The sequence below is a fragment of the Daphnia magna genome, linkage group LG3 (assembly GCF_020631705.1).
Source record: "Daphnia magna isolate NIES linkage group LG3, ASM2063170v1.1, whole genome shotgun sequence".
Classification (NCBI taxonomy): Eukaryota; Metazoa; Arthropoda; class Branchiopoda; order Diplostraca; family Daphniidae; genus Daphnia; species Daphnia magna.
In genome coordinates this window covers 13,486,481-13,507,104 of record NC_059184.1, presented here as the reverse complement: position 1 = coordinate 13,507,104, position 20,624 = coordinate 13,486,481, and the positions used below count along the sequence as shown (strand labels likewise).

Genomic DNA, 20,624 nt, shown 5'->3' with positions numbered 1-20,624 from the left:
TCTAAACTCAAAATTGAAAGCCAGACAACAAGTAATGGAATGTCATGTATATTTCTCAATTTACAAAAATTTCATCACTTGAATCATAACAAAGATCTTTATCAAAGATTCAAATTTAAATCTTCCATGAAGGAAGTTAATTTCAGCCTAATCTTTTTACTGCCTTGACTTACGTATTGAAGAAGATTCATCATCTGCCTAATAGTATATTCCTTCAACAAAGGCATAAACAAAATTATTTGCTGCTGACGACGCGAATTTCTTAAATTAATGACAACGGTATGATGTCGCAGTTGCAGATATGTGGCACCAGGAGGAGGCATTAAAGCAGACTCGTCTGCCCCGGGATCAGTTGTACCGGCAGTGGGTAAGGTGTTCGCCTCTACGGCGGCCACTTCAGTGGGAGTCAGACATTCCTTGACGGCTGTCATTGTCATGTCTGCAATAACGTCATCCACCTCAGGGTCCGCGGATGGACTACTTATTCCACTGGTACACGAAGCAGGAGAGACTGGCTGTTGAAGCGCCTCTGAAACAAAACAAAATACAATGTCAAACGTTTTATTTAAAACTGCTACTATCAAAACGTGAAGAGTGACACACCTTTTGAATATTTCGCCCAAGGTCCTCGTTTCTTTGCCAGACTCAAAGCAATCTGCCGATTAATCTCTTCCTCTAGCTTAACCATTTCTTCCGTCGCCTGGTAGAATTTTTTATTAAGAGATGGTTACGTAAAAGAAGCTTTGGGAAAAAGAACACTTTGCACTACCTCTTCTTCGACTTTGTCACTTCTGTCTTTCTTACGCGATTTAAGAAAGGCTGGAGGATCATGCTCTTCTTCCAGATCTACTTGCATGAACTCTTCTAAGGTCAGACTACTTGAAGCGGTTTCGCCAAACTCTTGCATGCGTTTGCGTACGGTGTTCTCGTGGACCTTGACTTCTTTGATAACATCGAGCACTGTTCGATTAAAGCCGTGAATTCGAGCAGCAATCAGTAATGCCGCTCCGCAAAGACCAGAAGGCCGTCGCCCAGTGTGAATCCAATCACGTTTCATCCGCTGTACAAGACGTAAGGCAGTCCTGGACACCTCGTGTGTTTTATCACCGAAATTCATTCGATTAGCATAACGCATGACGTACAGGCAAGGATCTAAGGATATGATATGTTACACAATAAATCTCTTATAAAAAAACTGTACTACTCACCAACTGATGGAATATTTAAGTTAAATGCTTTCGCAATTTGCATGAAATTATGGCCAAGTGTGTAAACGTCAATATCTATAACATCTGCAATATCTATCAGAAGATCTAAGAATAAATCATTACCTAGTTAGTGAATGAAGACAGTGATGTATCTAATAAACCTTACGGGCAGTCCCTTCCATTCGGCAAGTTATATATATGCATGCAGCCACAACATGAGAAGACTTTCTTCCATTTGTCAAACGACGAGCCAGAGCCATACCATAAAAGTTTACAGCCATATCTATACAGTGTTGGTTGAGGCTGCAAATGAATGGGAGGACAAGAAGGATTTTATTTCAGATGACAATTCATCTTTACAGAAGGATTCACTACTACTTACTTTAATTGTTGTCCCATAGTTGTTATTTTCTCCCTGGCCCTCTTCATAGTTATTTCTCTTGATTGTTTCCCATTTCCTCCACGGTAGCTGTTGATAAATCCTGTGCCTCCTTGATTATCATTTGATACAAACTGTCCAATGGCTGATGCACCTCCATAAGCATTTTCTTCAAATTGCACTTCAGAAACAATGCAATTTTCTTCAAGGACCACACCACAGTTTGTACAAACTGCGATGCCTCTCGATTGATCGACATCAATGTCTGTCCCACCACAATTTTGGCAAGCTCTGCTTGACATTTTTAGCTATAAAAGAGAGAAAATTACTCGTGTACAATGTAAACAACGTGAACTCGCTGAAATTTACTTCGGATAAATGTAGAGATTCTACTCCAGCATTCAGGATAACTTAGAATATTGTTTTCAAAGTTATTCTTCTTGACACTTCATGCTGCACGTGGGTTAATTTTTACAAAATGGTTCAAAGATGTTACAAAAACTTTTTAGTAACCAGACTCGCCTATCAAATAAGGAGAAACTGAGACACTTATGCAAATATGACAGAAGGATCTAAAGGACTTGCCTAGCAGACGAACTCGATGAATATCGTTCAAGGCGGAAAAAATTTGCATTAAACACAGTGACATCTAGTATCGGTATCCAATTGAAAGTACTTTGGTTCCGCGCAAAAATGAACGTGCCAGGGATCGAACCTGGAATCTCCTGCTCCGTAGGCAGGCGCCTTATCCATTGGGCCACACGTCCGTATATTCGTACAGTTTTGCGTAAAATAATTATGAATAGAGAGACTAACTAGATCTAGACCACATTGAAAAATGCCAGGGATCGAGTCTGGAATTTCCTGACAAGGAAGCAGTCGTTCTAGGCAACATATCATTATAACTTAAAATACCTATTTTAAAGATGGTGCTACCACTGTTTTAGCAATTTATCTAAAACTATCGATGTTGGTAAATGAGAAGCAAAAACACAAGTGCAATCCAGAGTTCTTGTCAGTAATTTTTTACATCAAATAAAAGCACGTTTTCATAAGGTGGGGTTTTACTATTTTACTAAGAATACGGGCAATTAGCAAGTATCCTAATTACCAAGGATTATTGAAAGAGGAGATCGATTTTGTCATATTTCGTTAAAAAAAGCGTGCAGAAAAACCTGAACGTGCCAGGGATCGAACCTGGAATCTCCTGCTCCGTAGGCAGGCGCCTTATCCATTGGGCCACACGTCCCTGTCCACTATTTATTTACTGCCAAAAAACAAACATTAAAATAAACACATAAACAAGAAAATTCAATTTGGAGCAAATACTTTTATCGGGAAAGGCAACCTGCATCTATACGTAACATCTAGTGTAGCCGAAGGGGTGGGTCCTGGATCTTGAAAAAACTTTCCGCTTGATCCCAGTTACTGTTGGGGTACAGTTGGTGATGCTGTTCCGATCATCTCCCGAATCAACTGCATCCATCAACATTTGAGGATCAGAAGATGCAAGACAGATTTGTTTTCATCTATTTGATCTTTAATTATCGACAGTCCCAATATGGAGGAGACACACACAGAAACTGGTACACTGTAAATGAATTCTAAAAGATTTTGAAGATGCCAATGGCAATCTTCAACATCCATGTCTTTGTCCCTAGAAAGACTGGCTGTTAACTCTTCTGTTGGCGTCCTCCTGAGTCCTAGACTTCAAGAGACACAATACAAAACGATTCTACAAAGAGATTAGTGTGCGTTGTTTGTTTGCCGATTGGTTTGTTTCCCGCACTATTTTATCAGTGATGCAATGTCGTTGAAATTAGATGACGGCGTTTGCCTTTTGTCTCTTGGGGCCTTTATCGTTTCCATTTCGATGCGAACACGCGAAATATTCAGTCAAATTTCTAACTCCGACCGAGTAAGTTCTATTTGATAACCATCTGGCGAATACCGAGAACTGCAAATCAGCCGCGTCTTAAAACTAGCCACGAATTTTCGTAAATTTAAATTCAGATCAGCTAAAATTTAGAATTTCCCCGATTTCGGAATTGATGATAGGAAACATTTAAAATTGGAACGCACACGGCCAAAGGGAGAATACAGTAAAACAAATAATATGCGTAACCAGGGAAATTCGAGAATCTATCTTCCTCAAAAGTCACGGTATTTACCTTAACTATTTAAACAGTTTGTGTAATTAGTTTCATCCTACGCACATATGTTTTCGATCCATAACTTGTTTCGTTACATAAACTATAGTAAGAATTCAGTGACATTGCAGCCTTTGACTGTAATTGTAATTTACAGCAGTCTCTGATTACGTTATTTGTCTTGTGACTAATGCCAAAGGCACGATTCCAAACACTCGAAACTGATAAAACTAGAAAATACTGCAATTACAATGCTAATATTTGTAACCGTGTTGTGCTTCTTGAATTTTTTTGGTTTTATCTAACCAACAATTTTTTTTTTTTTCGTTTGATTAACAGGCCTGATAGTGTATTTACACGGATCGAACCGAATACGAAATTTTTAGACGGGCATGACGTGGAAGGCGTCCATCTGTTGACAGATTTCGAACAAGTGCGAGAGCTCCAGGTGCGTTTAGGTCGCTTTTCTAAAGGACCCGAAGACTTTTTCCCAGTAAATTGGCCCGTCTCACTAACGACGGAAAACATTGACAAGCTCAAGTCCAGCCCGTATGTCGTGGCTCCTAAACCGAGCGGAACGCGTTTCCTTTTTTATGTCGATTCTGACGGCGGAATGTTTTTGGAAAACATGACACAGCACATCTTCCGCGTAGATGAAGTTCATGCCGTCAAGATGGTATCATCCGATGGTCGACCCGTCAATGACACTCTCCTGGACGGCGTTTTGTGTCAAGAGAAACTTAATCGCGATGACAACTGCAATGGCGGAGAGGAGAATCAGAAGAAGTTGACCTTTGTAATTCGGGATGCAATCCGGTGCAATGGAGAGGATCTAAAAGACAGGAACATTGTCGAACGTATTAATTTCGTAAAGGTATATAAATTAATGTATGATGAAGGTATTGATCAACACTAAATTTGATTCGAACATTATGGGATAGGAAAAGATCATTAATCAACGAGAGGGGTCTGCCCAAAATGAGGTGTTCACCCTAGATATAGTTGAATACCTGGAAGCTAATGAAGCCAAGAGTTATTTGTGCCCTGAATTCGAAGAGAGCTACAAGTATCCAATTCGCTCGTTCGTCTTTTTCCCACTGAAGGTGAGTTTCAATAATTAATTATTTCAGTCGTGCTACAAGGTTTTCTTTTGAAGAATTACTCCTGTTATACTGACTACGACGTCTTGCAATGGGCGGAAAACGACGATCAACAATGCAGTTTTCGTCTGATGATTCCAAAAGGGATTCAAGAGTAAGACACTCTATTTCGAGCTGATACAACTCAATTTTTTATTTCACTTTTGTTATAATTTTTTAGGCCGAAAGAAGCCGAGCTATTTATGTTTGGCCGTAGCTGTGCAGAAATTAAATGGGATGAAACAATTCCGCTCACGGATGAGATTCGAAACCTAGACGGCTGCATTGTAGATTGTCGCTATGTAGATCAACGTTGGATGTTTGTCAAACAACGTTTCGACCGAAACATTCCTAATGGAAAGAGGGCATTAGAAGGTATGTTATGCAGGATTTCTTTAATTAGACAAATTTTTAGATTTCTTTTCTCTGATTTTCATTTAGGAAAACTACATGCCTTAAAACACCCAGTATCGCGCAATTTACTCTTGGAAACTTTGGAAAACTATGCGCCATTTTAATGAAATGATCACAGAAATAATGTTTAATTAATCATTCAATAAGGGATTAGATGAAATTAGTCAGGAAATCTGTTGGATTTGGAACCCAGAATACGAGTAGTCTTTTTTAAGGGTCTTTTAAGTAAACCCAGAATACATTTTTCAACTGTTCACACTTTTTATCACATCATTGAACTGTCCTTTTGCTGAAAACACAATCCATAAGGAACTTCCTGTCAAAAGAGGGCATGAACGAAGCGGATGCACGTCGTGTCGAGTGGCAGAACCACATTAACCGTGTCGTGAAAATGTTGATGCAAAATCAACCGCAGTGCTTATCGAAGTGTTAATCGGCCATCAAGAAGCATGACTAAGCAGAAGCAGATTTTGATGCAAGACACTGTCGACAAAGAGCTGGAACACTCTTCTAAGATAAATAGTATATGTGCCCGTCTCTGTCAGCAGTTCGTTGAAGGTAAAACAGCCTAAACCAAACATTTTACTCACCGCGTGATCCAGGTCGTCGTGAACGAGTTCAACACAATGGCCGGAGTTTGCAAGAAGAATTAAGCCATCAAATGTTCCACCAGAAAACTTGCCTCGAAGATCATGTTGCTCTTGACTAACGAAAAATTGTCTGTTTACATTGGCCATTTGTTTAAAATGTCAACAGGACAAAACAGACTTGAATTCGAAGCAAATGCTTTTGCTGGGCTAGGGCACAGCAAGAAATGGTGGGTCCTGAACCTTGAAACTATAAAGGAATGCTGTTTTAGCGCAATAAACTGACAGACCTGCCTCGTCCAGGAATTGAAAGGACTGGCAAGTAAGTGCAGAAAATAGGGGAAATGGTGGAGGAGACTGGGAGCTCAAACTAATTATCTTACCGTACCCTACCCATTGGGCATGAGCAGATACGAAGCTAGACAATGTTTAGGTTGCCATACCTATTAGGAATTTTCTATTATTTTGCTGTTGACTTGTTGTATTACCGCAACCAAACAAGAATAGTTGAGCACGTTCACCATTAGATTTTTGAACAATTCCAGAAATTTCCACTGCAACGTAATATGTCTGGTGCGTGAAAACTGAGAATTGTGGATGTAAGCGGAGAAATAAATGGGATTTTTGGTCGTTACTCAGCTACATAGGTCATGTTCTTCAACGTCCACTTAGTTAGACTTTGTTGTCAAGTTGCCAGAAGTTTCTTTGTGCTGATCTGGCTATGTAAATTAAACAAGTGTAGGCCTAAGTTTGATTCTTACTACGATCTTTTGACCACAGCTCTTTCGTTTGGAACTTGAACCGTATTCGGGACAAATAAAATCAGATTCTATCTCGTATAATATTTGACCCGGGATCAATTGAAACGTCTAAGAGGAACAATGCACACCGGCATTTCAAAGTCCGTTTGCTGTTAGATTTGACCGTTTTTGCATAAGTATAATACAAGTGTTTCCGCATCTACTTTTCTGCAGATTAAACTTGTAAATTATTTATTCAGTATACTATTTAACTTTCCGCTTGGTCCGAGTTGCTGCTGCGGTACACTTGGGGATTCTGGATAATCGTTGATTATCCTCCCGGTCGACGATATCCATCAGCATTTATATTAGCGATTACAAGATGCAAGAAGATCTCTGCAGCTATTTCATGCTAATCGACAGTACGGAGGAAACACACACAGCTATCCATGTGCAATTGGTATATTGTAAGGGAATTGTTAAGGATTCTCACGATACCACCGGCCATCTTCCACATCTGGGTCTTGTCCCAAGAGACTGACTGTCAACAGTTCTGCTAGCATCTCTCTGAATCTTAAACTCCTAAAGGCGCTTTCCCACGAACCAACACAGCACCCGCTAAACGATCCTGTAAAAAGATTATTGTATTTGCCCATTGGTTTGTTTTGCTCTGATATTTGTGATGCAATGTCCTTGAAACGTTTAGTCGACATTTGCCTTCGTCTCTTGGGGCTTTTAGCGTTTTATTTTCGATGCGAAGGCGCTCGACGGTCAGTCGAATTTCAAACTCGGAGCGATCGAGTGTTACTTGATAATTAGCTGACAAATACCGGGATCTGCTTATCAGCCTTATCTTTCAACGAGTCACGAATTTACGTAAATTTGAGTTCATATCCAGTAGATTTGCATTATCTTCAGTGTTCATTTTTGGAAACGTTAGGAAATGGAACGCAGGCGGCCGTCGTCAAATCCCAATCAAACAACCAATTGGCGTATGTTGGGAAATTCGAAAACTCGTCCACCATCACCAAAGTAAGTTGTTTGTGTCATTGTTTTCACCATAAGCACATTTTTTGGGTCCATAACTGTATTCGTTGTATAAAATATCGAGACTTGTTCAGCCGAAAGTTTTAGTATTATGAAACGAGATAGTGTAGCATTCAGCTCATGTTACTTCAATTTGATATCAGTCTCCAATGACGTCATTGACCTTGTGACTGATGCTAAAGGCACGTTTCCAAACTGTCGAGCTGAAAAAGCTAGAACACAACTGCACTAATAGTTGCAATGGTATTTTTTACATCTAAAACATCTTATCTCGTTGCGATTTTCGTTTGATTAGGAAGCCAGGGAGTATGTTCACACGGATCGATCGGGATACGAAATTTTATGATGGACAAGACGTAGAAGGCATCCATCTGTTGACAGATTTAGACCAAGTGCGAGAACTCCAGGTGCGTTTGGGTCGCTTTTCTAAAGGACCCAAAAACTTTTTCCCAGTAAATTGGCCCGTTTCACTATCGACGGAAAACATTTCCAATCTCACGTCCGGCAACTATGTCGTGGCTCCTAAACCAACTGGACCGCGTTTCCTTCTTTACGTCGACTCTTCCAGCGAAATGTTTCTGGAAAACATGACGCAACACATCTTCCGCGTAGATGAGGATCATGCCGTCAAGATGGTGTCATTCGATGGTCTATCCATCACTGACACTGTCCTGGACGGTGCCTTTTGTAAAGCGAAACGTAATGACAATTGTAGCGGTGGAGAGGACAGTCCGGAGAAGTTGACATTTGTAATTCGTGATGCAATTCGGTGCAAGGGCATAGACCTAACAGACATGAACATTGCCGAACGTATTGGTTTTGTCAATGTAAGTTAATTTACAGTAAAATAATTATCCAACTCTTAATCTTATTCTTATATCACTGAATAGGAAGAAATCATGAAACCACGATTGTACGCTTTGAAAAACAGCAAGGAGTCCAACCAAAAGGAGGCGTTCACCCTAGACATAGTCGAATACTTTGAAGCTTATCAAACCGAGAATTATTTGAACAGTGGATTCGAAGAGCGCTTCAAATATCCAATGCGCTCATTCATTTTCTTCCCGCGAAGGAAGGTAAGTTTCAAATATATTCATATCTTGATGGTATAGTAATACGTTTCATATCGAAAGGGTTACGTCTGTGGAACCAACCACGACATCTTTCAGTGGATAGAAAATGAGATTCACTTATGCAGTTTTCGTCTAAGAATTCTAAAAGGGGTTAAAGAGTAAGAGACAATGTTAATGTTATTTTCGTTTAAACAGGTAAACTCTTACATGATTATTTTTATATTGCAGGCCAAAAGAAGCCGATCTACTTGTTGGTGGCCCTAACAGGACAGAAATGAAATGGGAAACGATTCCGCTTACGGATGAAATTCGAAAGCTAGACGGCTGCATTATAGATTGTCGCTATGAAGACCATCATTGGGTTTTCGTTAAAGAACGTCTCGACCGCAACCATCCAAATGGAAGGAATGCATTATTAGGTATGTTTTGACGTTGTTCTTAATGAAACCAGTAAATTTGTAATATTGGTCCCATTTCTCTGAATGTAGGGAAGATCCATGCCGAAGAACACCCGGTATCGCGTCATTTGCTCTTGACAACTCTGGACCAATGCAGAGGATTTGATTGAAAAAAAACAAATATTTCGTATCGTCTTTTCAAAGTTTGAACAATAATTTCAGTTGAAATATGTCGGTAATTGAATAAGGCATTCCTTTAATCGTATCTTAATCTGGAAAACAATACAGTCGTTAATAATGAAAGACTTAAACTGCTGGCTTTGGGGGTTACCAAGAGTCGCATGGCCGGCAATCTCATATAGGTCGGAACAGCGATTTATACTGATTCTGCTCAAAAACAACCTCGAATCAAAATGTTTTTCAATGAAATAATTTCCCTTTTCAGCTTCATTTTCACGTTCATTTTCTTTGCCATTTCCATACTCTTTTCATGTTTCGCCCTCCTCCTTTTTATCGGTTTATGCAGTATGTGTTTGTTTGGTCGGTTTATTTTCTACCACTCCAAAATCAAACTGATACTCGGAGGATTACCAGAACTGAAGTCAGGCAAAGGAAAAAGCATACAATCCGTAATGGATTCTCTGTCGAAGAAGGGCCTGAACGAAGCGGATGCACGACCTCTCATTTCCCGAATCGAATGGTGGAACAAAATCAACCTTCTCGTGAACTCGTTGACGGAAAATCAACCGGAGCTGTTGGATAATGTGATCAACGATATCAAAGTGCTTGTCGGTCATCATGGACTCGAGCGGGACCTGATAGAAGCAGATTTGACGCAAAACATTGTCAACAAAGCCCTAGAAGATCCTTCAAAGACCCACCTGTTGGCCCATCTCTTTCATCGACTGATTGAAAGTCAGACCTCCTGGACACAAAGTCTTGGCCACCGACTGTTCCAGATCATCGTGAAAGAGCTCAACACACTGTCTGACGTTGACAAGAAGAATAACGCCATCCAACTAATGGCTGCCATTTTCAAGAGAAGAGTTCCAGGAGTGCCCGACGATTGGATAACTGACACAGCCGAATGGTTGATCAAACGCTTCGATGCAGATATCAAGCACTCCAGCCAACAACTGTGCCTCTTTTTGTCAACGATATTAGTCAACGAACACGATGATGACTGTAACTTACTCCCATCGCAACAAAGGCAGTTGTTGCCCTGTGTTAAAGCACTGGAGAAAGCGATACTCGGGCGAAAGTTTAATAAAGTTGTTAACGTCGAAAACGAGACTGAGACGGACCCGGACAATAGAATGGATTTAGAGTGGAAATGGTGTAGGAGAGAATGCGGAAATTGACTTCCCTTTTTGTCCAATGATTATGTTTCAATAAAATATCGGTCGAATTATTCTTGATTTCATTTAAGTTTAAGAACATCAATTAGTGAATTTAAAAAAATAAGGATGTATTAGAAATCCTGAAAGGTAAACGTTCTTTTACCTGTCACAATCAATACAAGGTAAACAGCTGGAGTGATGACATGAAACATTAAATCGGTTATCGAAACGGAAGCATCACGCACAAACGCAATCTGGGGAATTTAACGAGGCCCTTTGTAACAAAACTAGACGGATATATGGTTGCCATAATCAGCCATTGACTTCAAAGTTGTGCACAGGGAACGTATGTAGGTTAATCGGTACGCCAGGTATAGCCAAACAAACCTGTTATTTCAAACAATGTGCATTTCTTCTTTGTATATCAACGAGAAATAGCCGTTTTCCTAGGATCGCGTACGGATCCTTTATATTTTCTAAAGGATAGGTTGACTACCTATTAATAATTTTTAAATATTTGGAAGACAAGTTTATTTAGTAGATTGTTTTATTTCACGAGGAGATTACAAACTACGGATAACATTCTGAAATCCAATATATACTGACGATGAATAAATTGATCAATTAAAAGCAGGGCCAGCACCGAGGTGAGTGAACATCAACAAGCAACGCAACAACCACAGTTAAGTCTTGAATTATAAATAGGACTCAACAATTGATTAGTGAATCTTTGATTTAATGGGAATAGATCGTACGCTTTTAGTAATTTTCACTTTAGTCGTCTTACGAACGGCATCGGTGCTGGAGACTGCAGATCCGGCCGGAATCGATGTCCTCGTTGCTTTACGGATGTGACTGCTAACGACCACCACCTTAGAGCCGGAAGAATTGTCCTTACGTTTCGGTACTCTGTGTTCTGTTGATTGCTTTGACATCTTCTTTGATCGCACGGCTTCCTCTGTACTTGGACTTTCTTTCTCGATTACCTTAGGCTATTCAATTCACACAGCAATCAAGTCTTTCTCAATCAAGTGGCATTTGAAAAGCATATACCGTTTGGATGGGTGTTGTCCCTGTTGCAGGTAACGTTCGATCTGTTCCAGTGAACGAATTGTCTTCGTTCGACTCATCTTTGTTCGTATCGATTCGATATTTCCCTTTGAAGCTTAATAATCAAAATTTAATATGAATATTGAAAGAAATGCTGCATTAAACTGACCGCGTGAGAGCCGTGGCGACGTTATTGGTGGCTGCCAACCGACTCATTCCTGTGACTGTTACTTTACCTACGAGATGTTGCGTCCGGATGTGAAGTTTCTTTAGCCAATCTTCCATCTCCTCACCTGTGAACTCGGCATTGTCATCGAAATCGCTTGGTAAAACGGCCAGCTGATTGCGATTGTCAATCTGTTTGTGTCCGTCCCCATCGACTTGTTCGTCATCGAATTCGCCAGCCACTTTCTTTTTGCGATGGAAGACACGATCAGCCGCGTTTTCCAAGCTGAACATTTTCATTGTCTTCTCGATGGCTTTACCGTAATTCATTTAAATCGGTATATTCAACTTGTAGTGTTAATGTTTAATATGATTACCTTCATCTTCATCTTGAGTTTGTTGTCGAGCTCTCAATTGCCTTTTAGGCACGTTCACATAGTCGGCTTTCTCCATCTTTCACTGAACTCAAGAAAACTGAACTACCTCTGTAGTTTCGAAACTTTTGCAAACTACAAGACAATACGTCTATACAATACCTGAAAGCACTGCGAACAAACTTCTCGTTCATTTTCATTTTTGAAGCGGGGAACAGTTTCAGTTTGTTCCGCGAGTGTAAACATATCCAATCCGAATAGAAATCAATGACGTGGGGCGTGTACTGAGCATCAGCCATTCCTATTTTGAAATCATACATGTAATATATGGAGCTTTTCTTATCTGTGTATAGTGCATGGCGTGCGTCCATATGACAGTGAAAAATGGAAACCATACATATACCATTCGTTATTGTAGTGCTCGTCCAACGATTCTATAGCAACTCGACCTGAAGTATAGTGGACTTGATTGAAGTTACGCCTTCGATCAATCAAAATGTTTGGGCAGTAGTATATCGAATAACTCTTCCGTAAAGTTCCACGGCTTATATTCCATATCGAGTAGTTTCTATTTAAAGATAAAATTTTTTTTTAAATATTCCTACACAATTGCAAAGCCTTGTCTGAATTTTGAATCTTATAGTTTGTCTTTTAATAATGTGAAATAGAGGCTATTAATGCCTGTTGGTCGTCAGTATATAGCAGTTTATGAATCGAATATACAATAAAACAATCTGCAATAAAAGACAAATTTATTTTTGGCATGTTATTCTTCTTATTAATACTATTGAAAGTGGCACGCGATATTCGCCTTTTTTCTCCCCGTTTGTTTATGTTTCTGTGTGATATCACGTTATCGGTCGATAGAGAACTTTTCCCTTTGCTATTTATTGCTGATTAAACTATATACGAGTTTGCTTTGACTGTACAAAACTGAATGGGGGGACCCTTTAAAAATTACGTGCATTGGACCTGTTAAACCTCGGTCAATAGTAGGACTTGCTATCTGATGGTAATCGCATCTGTTGTATCGTTAACTTTGAATTGTTTATTGACGGGTGACTGATTGTATTACTTATTTAATCAAGACAAGCTTTTTTTTTTGTTTGAAGTTTGTGTCACGCTAATAAACAATCAATTCTCGTCTCTGGAACTTTTCGCCAAGTTTTGTGAACGAGTTTGCAGAGACATCGGTTGTTGTGTTGTAATATATTATACAATTTATCAATTTAGATTGGTTTGAGGCGTCTAAAGCATTTTAACCTGGGAAACGCATCAAGAAAATAATAGTGAATTTCATGATCCTACCAGGGATCGAACCTGGAATCTCTTGCTCCGTAGGCAAGCGCCTTATCCATTGGGCCACAGGACCTTGATGCACCAATAAAACACTAAGACTTTAAAATTCAAGTCAGGTAATGTCATACCTCTTTCACCTACAAGTTGCCAATGGGAAGGGTACGATAAAAGAATGAAATTTGAGCTCCCAGCCTTCTCCACCGTGTTTCACCATTTCCACCATCAAACAGTTACGGTAGAGAGAATAATGAAAAGAAAAAGCCTTGAAAAAGTAATTAGCGATCCATGACGATAGCCAAGAACAGACGAAGCCTTGGATTTGACAAGTCTATACCCATCATTCGTTTTTGCCGTCTCTTTTTTCTCAGGCCACCGATTATGCAAAGAACGACACACAATTATTCGCTGCTTCGCCATAATTGCACTATGTACAGTTATGTACAGCCCAATTATGTGACACTTGGGGTCGCTGTGGACAATGGGCTCGTGACAATCGCTTAAGCCTATAATTACACTGTCGAGTTTACGAGTGACGTATAGATTCTAATAGTAATGGCTACGTTTGTTTTAAAGAGAGCTATGCTGTTCAGGTATATGATCGTTTAAACGATGGGATGCAACCAAAATTCGGATTTTGTTGTTATACTTTCATGATTTCAGATGGACCTGCTATTGATACCCGCCTGTATTATGGGTCTCTACCAAAAGAATCGTACTCTAGGCCAAACCAATTATTACGTTAGACCTGGTGAAAGTAGATCGTCTCCGCAAGTAGGTACAGTTAGACACCCTACAATTCTAGGTAATATAACACTTGACACAATATTGTTGACCATATCTCATCTATTAGATTAAATATTAAGTGACAATTAGTCCAGGATGATTTGCCTAACCATCTAACGTGATGGCCCTCCTTTATAAGTGTAGCCGTGCTTGCCTGTTAGTGTGACGAGTCGAGAGGGATATTTCCAGTCGACGAGACGTCTTGATTTATAGCTGCCCGCACCGCAATCCAATCATCAACTGGTAATGTACTGACAGGTTACAAGTTCCAGTTCTTCACGTTATTACATTTTCAACAGGAATGTACAAACAAATGATCTTCCTGCCCTACTGGATGCTACTCTTCTTAGCCATTTGCTACACAACAGAAGCATCACCTTATTATTACAGCGAACCTCCTCCGCAAGCCAGACCTTATTCAGACGTGTCACCGCCTGAAATTGATAACAATCCGGCCGTAGAACCGTATCCTGTTCCTCCGCATTCAGTGTCATCTTATGCTGCTCCTCTTATTGTGCCATTTCTCTCTGCTGATTATCAAGCGTCTACTCCAAACACGAACGCATCCACCGAAAGCGCTACTGCTATGACAGTCAATGAAGAAGTCGGAACTGATTGGAGCTCTACGAGTACAGACTACGTCACCGAGCCTATTGAAAATTACGATACGACTACTGGTGAAACAAGTTTCTGGATTTTGGAAACAACTTCTAATGGATCTGATCCTTACGAAGGCACTACAAACGCACCTATTCATTTGCCTCCCCATCTTGAAGCAATATAGTTAAATTTGATCATCGTATCATAATAGCGTTATGTAAAATTATCGAGAATCTCTGCTGTTATTGAGTTTGACATCCTGTGAATTGTTGGAAGTTGCACATACTTGTTTTTCTCATTAATACAACAGTTCATCTACATATCGGCGTCAAGGACGTTTTGATTCGCTGAAAGGAAATTTCAGTTCAAAGACGACGAGAAAACAAATCAGCGTTGCCTTTGACAACATCAATTGAAATTTTCTTATTGACTGTATCCTAGTTGACGTAAAAGTTCCCCTGGCGAGCGTAAATAACGGATAATTGTGGAATTATTCAACCAAGAAATTCAGCCAGCCCGCTCTTCCGTTTTCGTTTCCATGACAAAGTTTTCAAGAAATGAGAATTTATTTTGCATTTTGCACGTGTAGGTTGTCATCTGTTTTACGATAAATGTGAGTGTATAGGGGGTTGATACGAGTCCGTTTGCAAATGACAGTTCCCACAAGAGTCGGTTATAAACCGAGGAAAACGTAATAGCGCGACTTGCAAACTGTGTTGACCATCCGATGAGAATGGTCTTCTTTTGTTTCTATTTGCTACTTTTAATAGTGAACACGGTTTCAACAAATCCACCAGCTTTTACTAGTAAAACATGATAGCCATTTTTAAAAATGAATTATGTCGTTTAATGATTTTAGATCATTTGATTTTAGAATCGCCGAATGAAAAGCAACGAGCATTTTCTAAAGGACACCCACTCAAGATTGGAATTATTAACGTAAGTAATCGAAGCATAGAATCTTATGTTTAGAAAATGTAATAACATAACAAAATAGATTCCTCCGTACGTATTGGTGCAATACGATGCTGGAGGCAATATCAGTTACGTCGAAGGTTTCGTTCCTGAAATTATTTCGTGGATGGCAGAAAAATACGATTTTACGTAAGTATTTACGGTAAAATAATTATTCAAAAAAATATCTGTACCGTCTTTGTCGTATTTAGCTTCGAATATGTGGAACCACCAGACGGAGCTTTTGGGGGCGTTCATTAACGGTTCCTGGAACGGTCTTATTGGAATGGTTGTCCGCGGTGTAAGCATGAAAAACATTTTGCTACAAGTTAATCCTTTTTATTGCGATGTTTTCCATCAGGAAATTGCAATTGTGGCCACAGCATTATCGGTGACGTACCCACGATCTCTAGTCGTCGATTACACCTACGCATTTTCTGATGACCCAATTTCGTTACTGATTCCTTTCCCTCAACTAGACAGTACCATTTCTGGCATCATCAAACCTTTCCAATACGAGGTTTTCACCTAGACAGCAACAACAACAACATCTTAATAAACCATTATTCAAATTTCTAGGTGTGGATTGGGATTTTCCTCTGTCTGCTAATTGCATCTGTCGTCATCTGGTTGATTTCTCGGGCCCAATGGCGCATCAATCGTCAATCATTTCACGGCCAGACGGGGTGTTTCCCTCATTTTTGGTTTCTCTTTCGTGTCGCAACCAATCGTAATGAATGCTTGTCACGCCCAATCGACTAGCAACTAATAGGCCTATTTTTTATGGGCTGATTATTTAGCTAGCGATGTCATCTCTTTTACATTCGCCACGAGAATAGTAGTGGCATCTTGGTTGCTGATGGGCACTGTCTTCGTCAATTGCTACACCAGCAGTTTGTTATCTTATTTGATGGCTCCTACGTTCTTACCATTAATCAGCACAGTCCAAGATTTGGCAGACAGCCATGACATACAGATAACAACGCTAAAGCATTCTTCAGTCGATTCTGCATTACTCGTAATATTTTAAAAGATTTGTCAATAATTACATGCTACTATTTCTTGAAATTGTAAATCGACAGGCGGCAACAACCGGTTCGTTTGCTAAACTTGGCGCAAGTCTTCGAGCCCATCCTGAAAATCTTCTGAGTATATTGGAAAATATTGAAGACATAGTATTTCATCAACGGAAAGCTTTTTCTTACGTAAGATGGCAATAGTAAGGTTTTATTAAATGTTGATTGATTGAGAACATGTTGGTGTATACAGCAAGAAACTTCGCTGAAGCAAACAATCTACGATGACTTTAGGACTCATAAACAATGTCGACTTTTCATTGCTAAAGAACCACTTTTCCCTGATCAAATTGCATTTGCCCTAGCAAAATCAAGTCCGTTGACAAAAGCCTTTAACTACGAGTATGTTTTCAAAATTTTAAATGATTTGTTTCTGAATTCTAAAGAACGTTTGGTCTGAAAAAAGGGTTACTTGGCTCCGGCAACTTGGATTGTTAAACCATTGGATAAATTCTTATTTACCGAGACCATATCAATGCTCTGCTCCGCTTTCTTCTTTTCGGCCAAAACCAAACGAGCGTCTGACTCTTAATTATCTTTCGAGTGCTTTCCTTCTTTACGGTGTCGGCATCAGTGTCTCCGTATTGGCTTTCGTGTTGGAGCTCATTTTCAGTTGGTGGAAGAGACGAGTAATTAAGGTTACGCCATTCAATAATCAACGACGACGTTTGCGTGCTGAATGGAATTAGGTCAAATTTCTTATTTCCTTATTGAGAAGGGAAGAAACTGTAACACACTTCACTAATAGTCTGTTTGTACTGAATCCTTTGCTTAGTCCTAGCTAAAATATTTAACTTAGGCTTACTGCCTTATCTATTCATATTCATATGAATATAAAGATCCTTTGGCTATGGATTCATCGAACTTATAGTCGAAAAATTTTTTAATTGATAATACCATGAGAAAATAAAATATGTATCTTTCACACCTTTGGGATGGTCAGCATGAAGAAAATAGAGAATCCTAATAAACATAACCCCATATGTAGCTTCTTGTTTTACTTAATGTGGGTTAAGATAGGAGAGACTGCGGAATAAAAATACTGAACGTGCCAGGGATCGAACCTGGAATCTCCTGCTCCGTAGGCAGGCGCCTTATCCATTGGGCCACACGTCCTGTTCTTGGTTTAAAAAATTATACCATTTAGTTCATAGTCAACTGGGAAAAACCATCCAAAACGAAATTATGAAGATAAAAATTTTCGCAGAAACTTTACCAAACGCAGTGTTAAATTCTAGAATATCCAGACAGAAAACAGTAGAATAAAAATAAAAATGAACGTGCCAGGGATCGAACCTGGAATCTCCTGCTCCGTAGGCAGGCGCCTTATCCATTGGGCCACACGTCCGTTGCTACAATGTAAATCTTTCTTGAAGTATTTAGCGTAAAATTGGATTGAAACTTTAATACACGAACCAAATGCCCATTTTATCAATTTTGCCTAACGCAAAAGAAGCACGCAGTGCAAAATACATAACCAGAATCATTCTTTAATGTAAAGCAGAATGGAAATAACAATTGCATAATAGAAACAATCACTTTAAACTAATTACAGTAAAGATAGCTGTAATAGTTATGAATTCTTACGATAAATACGTTGCATACAAAAATGTCTGCGTAAATAAATCAAAATGAACGTGCCAGGGATCGAACCTGGAATCTCCTGCTCCGTAGGCAGGCGCCTTATCCATTGGGCCACACGTCCTTGAGTTATGGAAGTCTTCATAGTTTTGTAATTGCGATTTGAGTAACCCCTACTTGACCCATTGCAACATCAGTTTCTTCTCTAAAAGCATAAATCAACATGGCAATGATCTGGTATATCCTGCTTCATATGCGGTCGTCGTTTCCTTGGATCAAAGGTCGTATGATCTATTCATGAATAGTCGTATGATGTGAATTACTTTAGAAGTGCATTTGAGTACTACACACAAGTATACAAATGATAAACTGTAGGAACCAGGATGTCATCCTACAAATATTCATAAAAATAAAAATTAGAAACAGGTCATTTTAATAATAGCTATCTGAGGTAATTTGATTTATTTGAGAAAATTATTGGTGGACTAGGTGATGTTTTGATATACGTGAGAGGTGACTAGAGCTATTCAATGCGCCGAAAATTATAAAAAGGATCTAATATAAATATGCAATAGCTTTGCAATAGCATAAAGTGATTGATGTGTTGAGAGAAAAATAGATATGACATGACCATACAACTATGTTGTCAATCCACGCAGTATTGATTTGATCAAAGGAAATGTGTTGTTCCCGCAAATGTTATTATAATCGTCACAATTGAGATCGAAGACCATAACTCCACCAAAATAATTACTTCTTATCCACTTTGCCTATGTGAATAAATAAATTCCATTAGTAAAATGCGGGATTGCCAGTTTTTAAATAAATTTATACAATACCTTTTCTTCTAAACTTTGTTCATCGTCATATGATATCCAAGACCTTTTGTGATATGCAAAGGGAACGCGGCTTTCCGCGTCAAACTCTCTGATTCCACCGTTGGCTAGAAATTGGCACACAACAGGATATGAGATCTGTCCACCAATGCCTACAGTGCCAGCACCGATTGCCGGAGCATAGAGACCATGAAAATTTGGATTGTACAACCTGAAAGAATTAAAGATTATTGCATCATCTTAAAAATAAATTCGAGTAGAGCTTATGACTTACTGATATGTCTGACCGTAAGTTGGCAATCCTATAACTATTTTCTCCCTCGGCATTCCTAGTTGCACCCAATAGAACGAAGTCCAATTCAAATTGACTGTACTGAACATGTTCCATTCATCGGAGCGAGGGTAGAGCGGCGAATTGTGACCCGTAAGAGGAAGGTACCATTTGAATGAGTGAAAATCGTATCCCATCAAAGATACAAAGTCCACATATTTTGCCATTTGAGCTACGCGATAACTTCGATCAATGATAGACTTGGAAGCGGCTACAGCCACTGATATGGTAAGGTTATACAAAGGATTCTTATAAACATAATAGAGTTCTTGCAGCAACATTTGAAACATGAATCTCTCTTCGAACGGTCTGTACCAGGCGGGAAATTCCCAGTCGACATCGATTCCATCAAATCCCATTTTTATTAAATATTTTGCTGAATTAACTGCAAACTCTTCACGGTCTTCAAGTGTTTCTATTACACTATGAAAACCTAAATCATTACTGGCTCCACCTACAGAAAGTAAGATTTTCAACTCTGGAGCAAGTTTCTTCAATTCAATGACTTCTTTGTAAATGACTTCATCCTTTTCGCCAACAGGAGCCAATAAACCACCAGAAATTTTTGCAAAACCAATGATGATGTGAGTACAAAGGGAAACATCAATTTGGCCAGGTTGAAGGAAAGGCCATTCCTCACTAGGTACTGTGTAGTAGCAGACTCTTCTAAAACTGTGGTTGATCTGTTGTTGTCTTCGGGTGACATGGTATTTTTTTGGACCATGAAGATGTCGACTGTGATGGCGAGCGGCCCTGCTATAAACTTCCTGACGATATAGTCTATTTGTTATTCCTGGAATGAATAATGTGGCGTTTTCGAAATTCCATTGATGTACAGGAGGTCCCGAAAGAGACGTTAGCTTGGTTGATGATGTGAAACCCAAGAACGTCAGGCTTAACTTAGACATGAAACCGTAGATAACGAAAAGAACGCACAGTACTATAGCAATGCTAAGCATCTTTGAAATCAAGGTAATCGTCATTTTGAAATTTATCCTATGAAAAAAACTGTTTCTTTCACATCACCGTTAATAAAGCTGTTTTCTTAAATAATTTGTCAAAATTTCCCCTGTTTTACTTGTTTTATCTGTCAAACACAA

The 20,624-nt window shown here is 39.3% G+C and overlaps 7 protein-coding genes, 1 long non-coding RNA gene and 6 other non-coding genes across 15 annotated transcripts; 5 read left to right on the top strand and 9 right to left on the bottom strand.

Annotated features, from left to right (window-relative positions):
- Positions 1 to 32: 32 nt before the first annotated feature.
- On the bottom strand, positions 33 to 2,172 carry LOC123470577 (transcription factor IIIB 90 kDa subunit-like). Of its 2 annotated transcripts, none has more exons than XM_045170979.1 (7): positions 1,957 to 2,172; positions 1,591 to 1,895; positions 1,375 to 1,511; positions 1,209 to 1,301; positions 770 to 1,152; positions 604 to 700; positions 33 to 529 (listed from the first exon to the last, which is right to left on the bottom strand). In XM_045170979.1, exons 2-7 carry the CDS (start codon positions 1,887 to 1,889, stop codon positions 102 to 104), a joined length of 1,437 nt encoding a protein of 478 aa, XP_045026914.1. In that variant the 5' UTR covers positions 1,890 to 1,895; positions 1,957 to 2,172; the 3' UTR covers positions 33 to 101. The 2 variants fall into 2 exon arrangements, with proteins under 2 accessions (XP_045026914.1, XP_045026913.1); XM_045170978.1 differs by having other exon boundaries at positions 1,209 to 1,313; positions 1,957 to 2,171.
- A 109-nt stretch (positions 2,173 to 2,281) lies between these two features.
- Trnar-acg lies at positions 2,282 to 2,354 on the bottom strand. The gene has a single exon. It is a non-coding gene; the product is annotated as a tRNA-Arg (tRNA).
- A 409-nt stretch (positions 2,355 to 2,763) lies between these two features.
- Positions 2,764 to 2,836, bottom strand: Trnar-acg. The gene has a single exon. It is a non-coding gene; the product is annotated as a tRNA-Arg (tRNA).
- Positions 2,837 to 3,495: 659 nt separating this feature from the next.
- On the top strand, positions 3,496 to 5,544 carry LOC123470576 (mRNA-capping enzyme-like). The gene is made up of 7 exons (XM_045170973.1): positions 3,496 to 3,584; positions 3,646 to 3,750; positions 4,077 to 4,611; positions 4,679 to 4,840; positions 4,894 to 4,991; positions 5,058 to 5,251; positions 5,318 to 5,544. The coding sequence occupies exons 2-7, from the start codon at positions 3,704 to 3,706 to the stop codon at positions 5,392 to 5,394; spliced, it is 1,113 nt and encodes a 370-aa protein (XP_045026908.1). The 5' UTR covers positions 3,496 to 3,584; positions 3,646 to 3,703; the 3' UTR covers positions 5,395 to 5,544.
- A 1,811-nt stretch (positions 5,545 to 7,355) lies between these two features.
- On the top strand, positions 7,356 to 9,438 carry LOC116919835 (mRNA-capping enzyme). The gene is made up of 7 exons (XM_045170972.1): positions 7,356 to 7,493; positions 7,558 to 7,649; positions 7,960 to 8,491; positions 8,555 to 8,740; positions 8,798 to 8,895; positions 8,966 to 9,156; positions 9,226 to 9,438. The coding sequence occupies exons 2-7, from the start codon at positions 7,561 to 7,563 to the stop codon at positions 9,303 to 9,305; spliced, it is 1,176 nt and encodes a 391-aa protein (XP_045026907.1). The 5' UTR covers positions 7,356 to 7,493; positions 7,558 to 7,560; the 3' UTR covers positions 9,306 to 9,438.
- A 1,583-nt stretch (positions 9,439 to 11,021) lies between these two features.
- Positions 11,022 to 12,263, bottom strand: LOC123470366. The gene is made up of 4 exons (XM_045170572.1): positions 12,068 to 12,263; positions 11,695 to 12,004; positions 11,529 to 11,640; positions 11,022 to 11,467 (listed from the first exon to the last, which is right to left on the bottom strand). The coding sequence occupies exons 1-4, from the start codon at positions 12,141 to 12,143 to the stop codon at positions 11,195 to 11,197; spliced, it is 771 nt and encodes a 256-aa protein (XP_045026507.1). The 5' UTR covers positions 12,144 to 12,263; the 3' UTR covers positions 11,022 to 11,194.
- Positions 12,264 to 13,363: 1,100 nt separating this feature from the next.
- Trnar-acg lies at positions 13,364 to 13,436 on the bottom strand. Its single transcript has one exon. It is a non-coding gene; the product is annotated as a tRNA-Arg (tRNA).
- Positions 13,437 to 14,455: 1,019 nt separating this feature from the next.
- Positions 14,456 to 15,064, top strand: LOC123470564. Its single transcript, XM_045170921.1, has one exon. The coding sequence runs from the start codon at positions 14,460 to 14,462 to the stop codon at positions 14,928 to 14,930; it is 471 nt and encodes a 156-aa protein (XP_045026856.1). The 5' UTR covers positions 14,456 to 14,459; the 3' UTR covers positions 14,931 to 15,064.
- Positions 15,065 to 15,463: 399 nt separating this feature from the next.
- LOC123470433 lies at positions 15,464 to 15,850 on the top strand. Its single transcript, XR_006644090.1, has 3 exons — positions 15,464 to 15,552; positions 15,621 to 15,685; positions 15,744 to 15,850. It is a non-coding gene; the product is annotated as an uncharacterized LOC123470433 (long non-coding RNA).
- Positions 15,851 to 16,506: 656 nt separating this feature from the next.
- Positions 16,507 to 17,694, top strand: LOC123470432. Its single transcript, XM_045170694.1, has 4 exons — positions 16,507 to 16,718; positions 16,783 to 16,905; positions 16,970 to 17,118; positions 17,183 to 17,694. Exons 1-4 carry the CDS (start codon positions 16,560 to 16,562, stop codon positions 17,463 to 17,465), a joined length of 714 nt encoding a protein of 237 aa, XP_045026629.1. The 5' UTR covers positions 16,507 to 16,559; the 3' UTR covers positions 17,466 to 17,694.
- A 125-nt stretch (positions 17,695 to 17,819) lies between these two features.
- Positions 17,820 to 17,892, bottom strand: Trnar-acg. The gene has a single exon. It is a non-coding gene; the product is annotated as a tRNA-Arg (tRNA).
- Positions 17,893 to 18,051: 159 nt separating this feature from the next.
- Trnar-acg lies at positions 18,052 to 18,124 on the bottom strand. The gene has a single exon. It is a non-coding gene; the product is annotated as a tRNA-Arg (tRNA).
- A 284-nt stretch (positions 18,125 to 18,408) lies between these two features.
- On the bottom strand, positions 18,409 to 18,481 carry Trnar-acg. Its single transcript has one exon. It is a non-coding gene; the product is annotated as a tRNA-Arg (tRNA).
- A 191-nt stretch (positions 18,482 to 18,672) lies between these two features.
- Positions 18,673 to 20,618, bottom strand: LOC116918480 (chitinase-3-like protein 2). The gene is made up of 3 exons (XM_032924204.2): positions 19,468 to 20,618; positions 19,197 to 19,404; positions 18,673 to 19,127 (listed from the first exon to the last, which is right to left on the bottom strand). Exons 1-3 carry the CDS (start codon positions 20,505 to 20,507, stop codon positions 18,996 to 18,998), a joined length of 1,380 nt encoding a protein of 459 aa, XP_032780095.2. The 5' UTR covers positions 20,508 to 20,618; the 3' UTR covers positions 18,673 to 18,995.
- Positions 20,619 to 20,624: the final 6 nt, after the last annotated feature.

What these genes read in the sequence shown, in the direction of transcription:
- LOC123470577 (XM_045170978.1), bottom strand. Translation starts at nt 1,889, where the DNA reads ATGTCAAGCAGAGCTTGCCAAAATTGTGGTGGGACAGACATTGATGTC. An exon ending in ACTATGGGACAACAATTAAA is followed by an intron (nt 1,512 to 1,590) that starts GTAAGTAGTAGT and finishes ATTCATTTGCAG; the next exon opens with CCTCAACCAACACTGTATAG. An exon ending in TTGGGCGAAATATTCAAAAG is followed by an intron (nt 530 to 603) that starts GTGTGTCACTCT and finishes GTTTTGTTTCAG; the next exon opens with AGGCGCTTCAACAGCCAGTC.
- LOC123470576 (XM_045170973.1), top strand. Translation starts at nt 3,704, where the DNA reads ATGCGTAACCAGGGAAATTCGAGAATCTATCTTCCTCAAAAGTCACG. An exon ending in AACGTATTAATTTCGTAAAG is followed by an intron (nt 4,612 to 4,678) that starts GTATATAAATTA and finishes ATTATGGGATAG; the next exon opens with GAAAAGATCATTAATCAACG. An exon ending in TCGTCTTTTTCCCACTGAAG is followed by an intron (nt 4,841 to 4,893) that starts GTGAGTTTCAAT and finishes TTTCTTTTGAAG; the next exon opens with AATTACTCCTGTTATACTGA.
- LOC116919835 (XM_045170972.1), top strand. Translation starts at nt 7,561, where the DNA reads ATGGAACGCAGGCGGCCGTCGTCAAATCCCAATCAAACAACCAATTGG. An exon ending in AACGTATTGGTTTTGTCAAT is followed by an intron (nt 8,492 to 8,554) that starts GTAAGTTAATTT and finishes ATCACTGAATAG; the next exon opens with GAAGAAATCATGAAACCACG. An exon ending in TGGAAGGAATGCATTATTAG is followed by an intron (nt 9,157 to 9,225) that starts GTATGTTTTGAC and finishes CTCTGAATGTAG; the next exon opens with GGAAGATCCATGCCGAAGAA.
- LOC123470366 (XM_045170572.1), bottom strand. Translation starts at nt 12,143, where the DNA reads ATGGAGAAAGCCGACTATGTGAACGTGCCTAAAAGGCAATTGAGAGCT. An exon ending in AACTCAAGATGAAGATGAAG is followed by an intron (nt 12,005 to 12,067) that starts GTAATCATATTA and finishes ATTACGGTAAAG; the next exon opens with CCATCGAGAAGACAATGAAA. An exon ending in GTCGCCACGGCTCTCACGCG is followed by an intron (nt 11,641 to 11,694) that starts GTCAGTTTAATG and finishes TTGATTATTAAG; the next exon opens with CTTCAAAGGGAAATATCGAA.
- LOC123470564 (XM_045170921.1), top strand. Translation starts at nt 14,460, where the DNA reads ATGATCTTCCTGCCCTACTGGATGCTACTCTTCTTAGCCATTTGCTAC.
- LOC123470432 (XM_045170694.1), top strand. Translation starts at nt 16,560, where the DNA reads ATGGGCACTGTCTTCGTCAATTGCTACACCAGCAGTTTGTTATCTTAT. An exon ending in CAGTCGATTCTGCATTACTC is followed by an intron (nt 16,719 to 16,782) that starts GTAATATTTTAA and finishes GTAAATCGACAG; the next exon opens with GCGGCAACAACCGGTTCGTT. An exon ending in ACAAAAGCCTTTAACTACGA is followed by an intron (nt 17,119 to 17,182) that starts GTATGTTTTCAA and finishes GTCTGAAAAAAG; the next exon opens with GGTTACTTGGCTCCGGCAAC.
- LOC116918480 (XM_032924204.2), bottom strand. Translation starts at nt 20,507, where the DNA reads ATGACGATTACCTTGATTTCAAAGATGCTTAGCATTGCTATAGTACTG. An exon ending in ACTTACGGTCAGACATATCA is followed by an intron (nt 19,405 to 19,467) that starts GTAAGTCATAAG and finishes TAATTCTTTCAG; the next exon opens with GTTGTACAATCCAAATTTTC. An exon ending in AACAAAGTTTAGAAGAAAAG is followed by an intron (nt 19,128 to 19,196) that starts GTATTGTATAAA and finishes TTATTCACATAG; the next exon opens with GCAAAGTGGATAAGAAGTAA.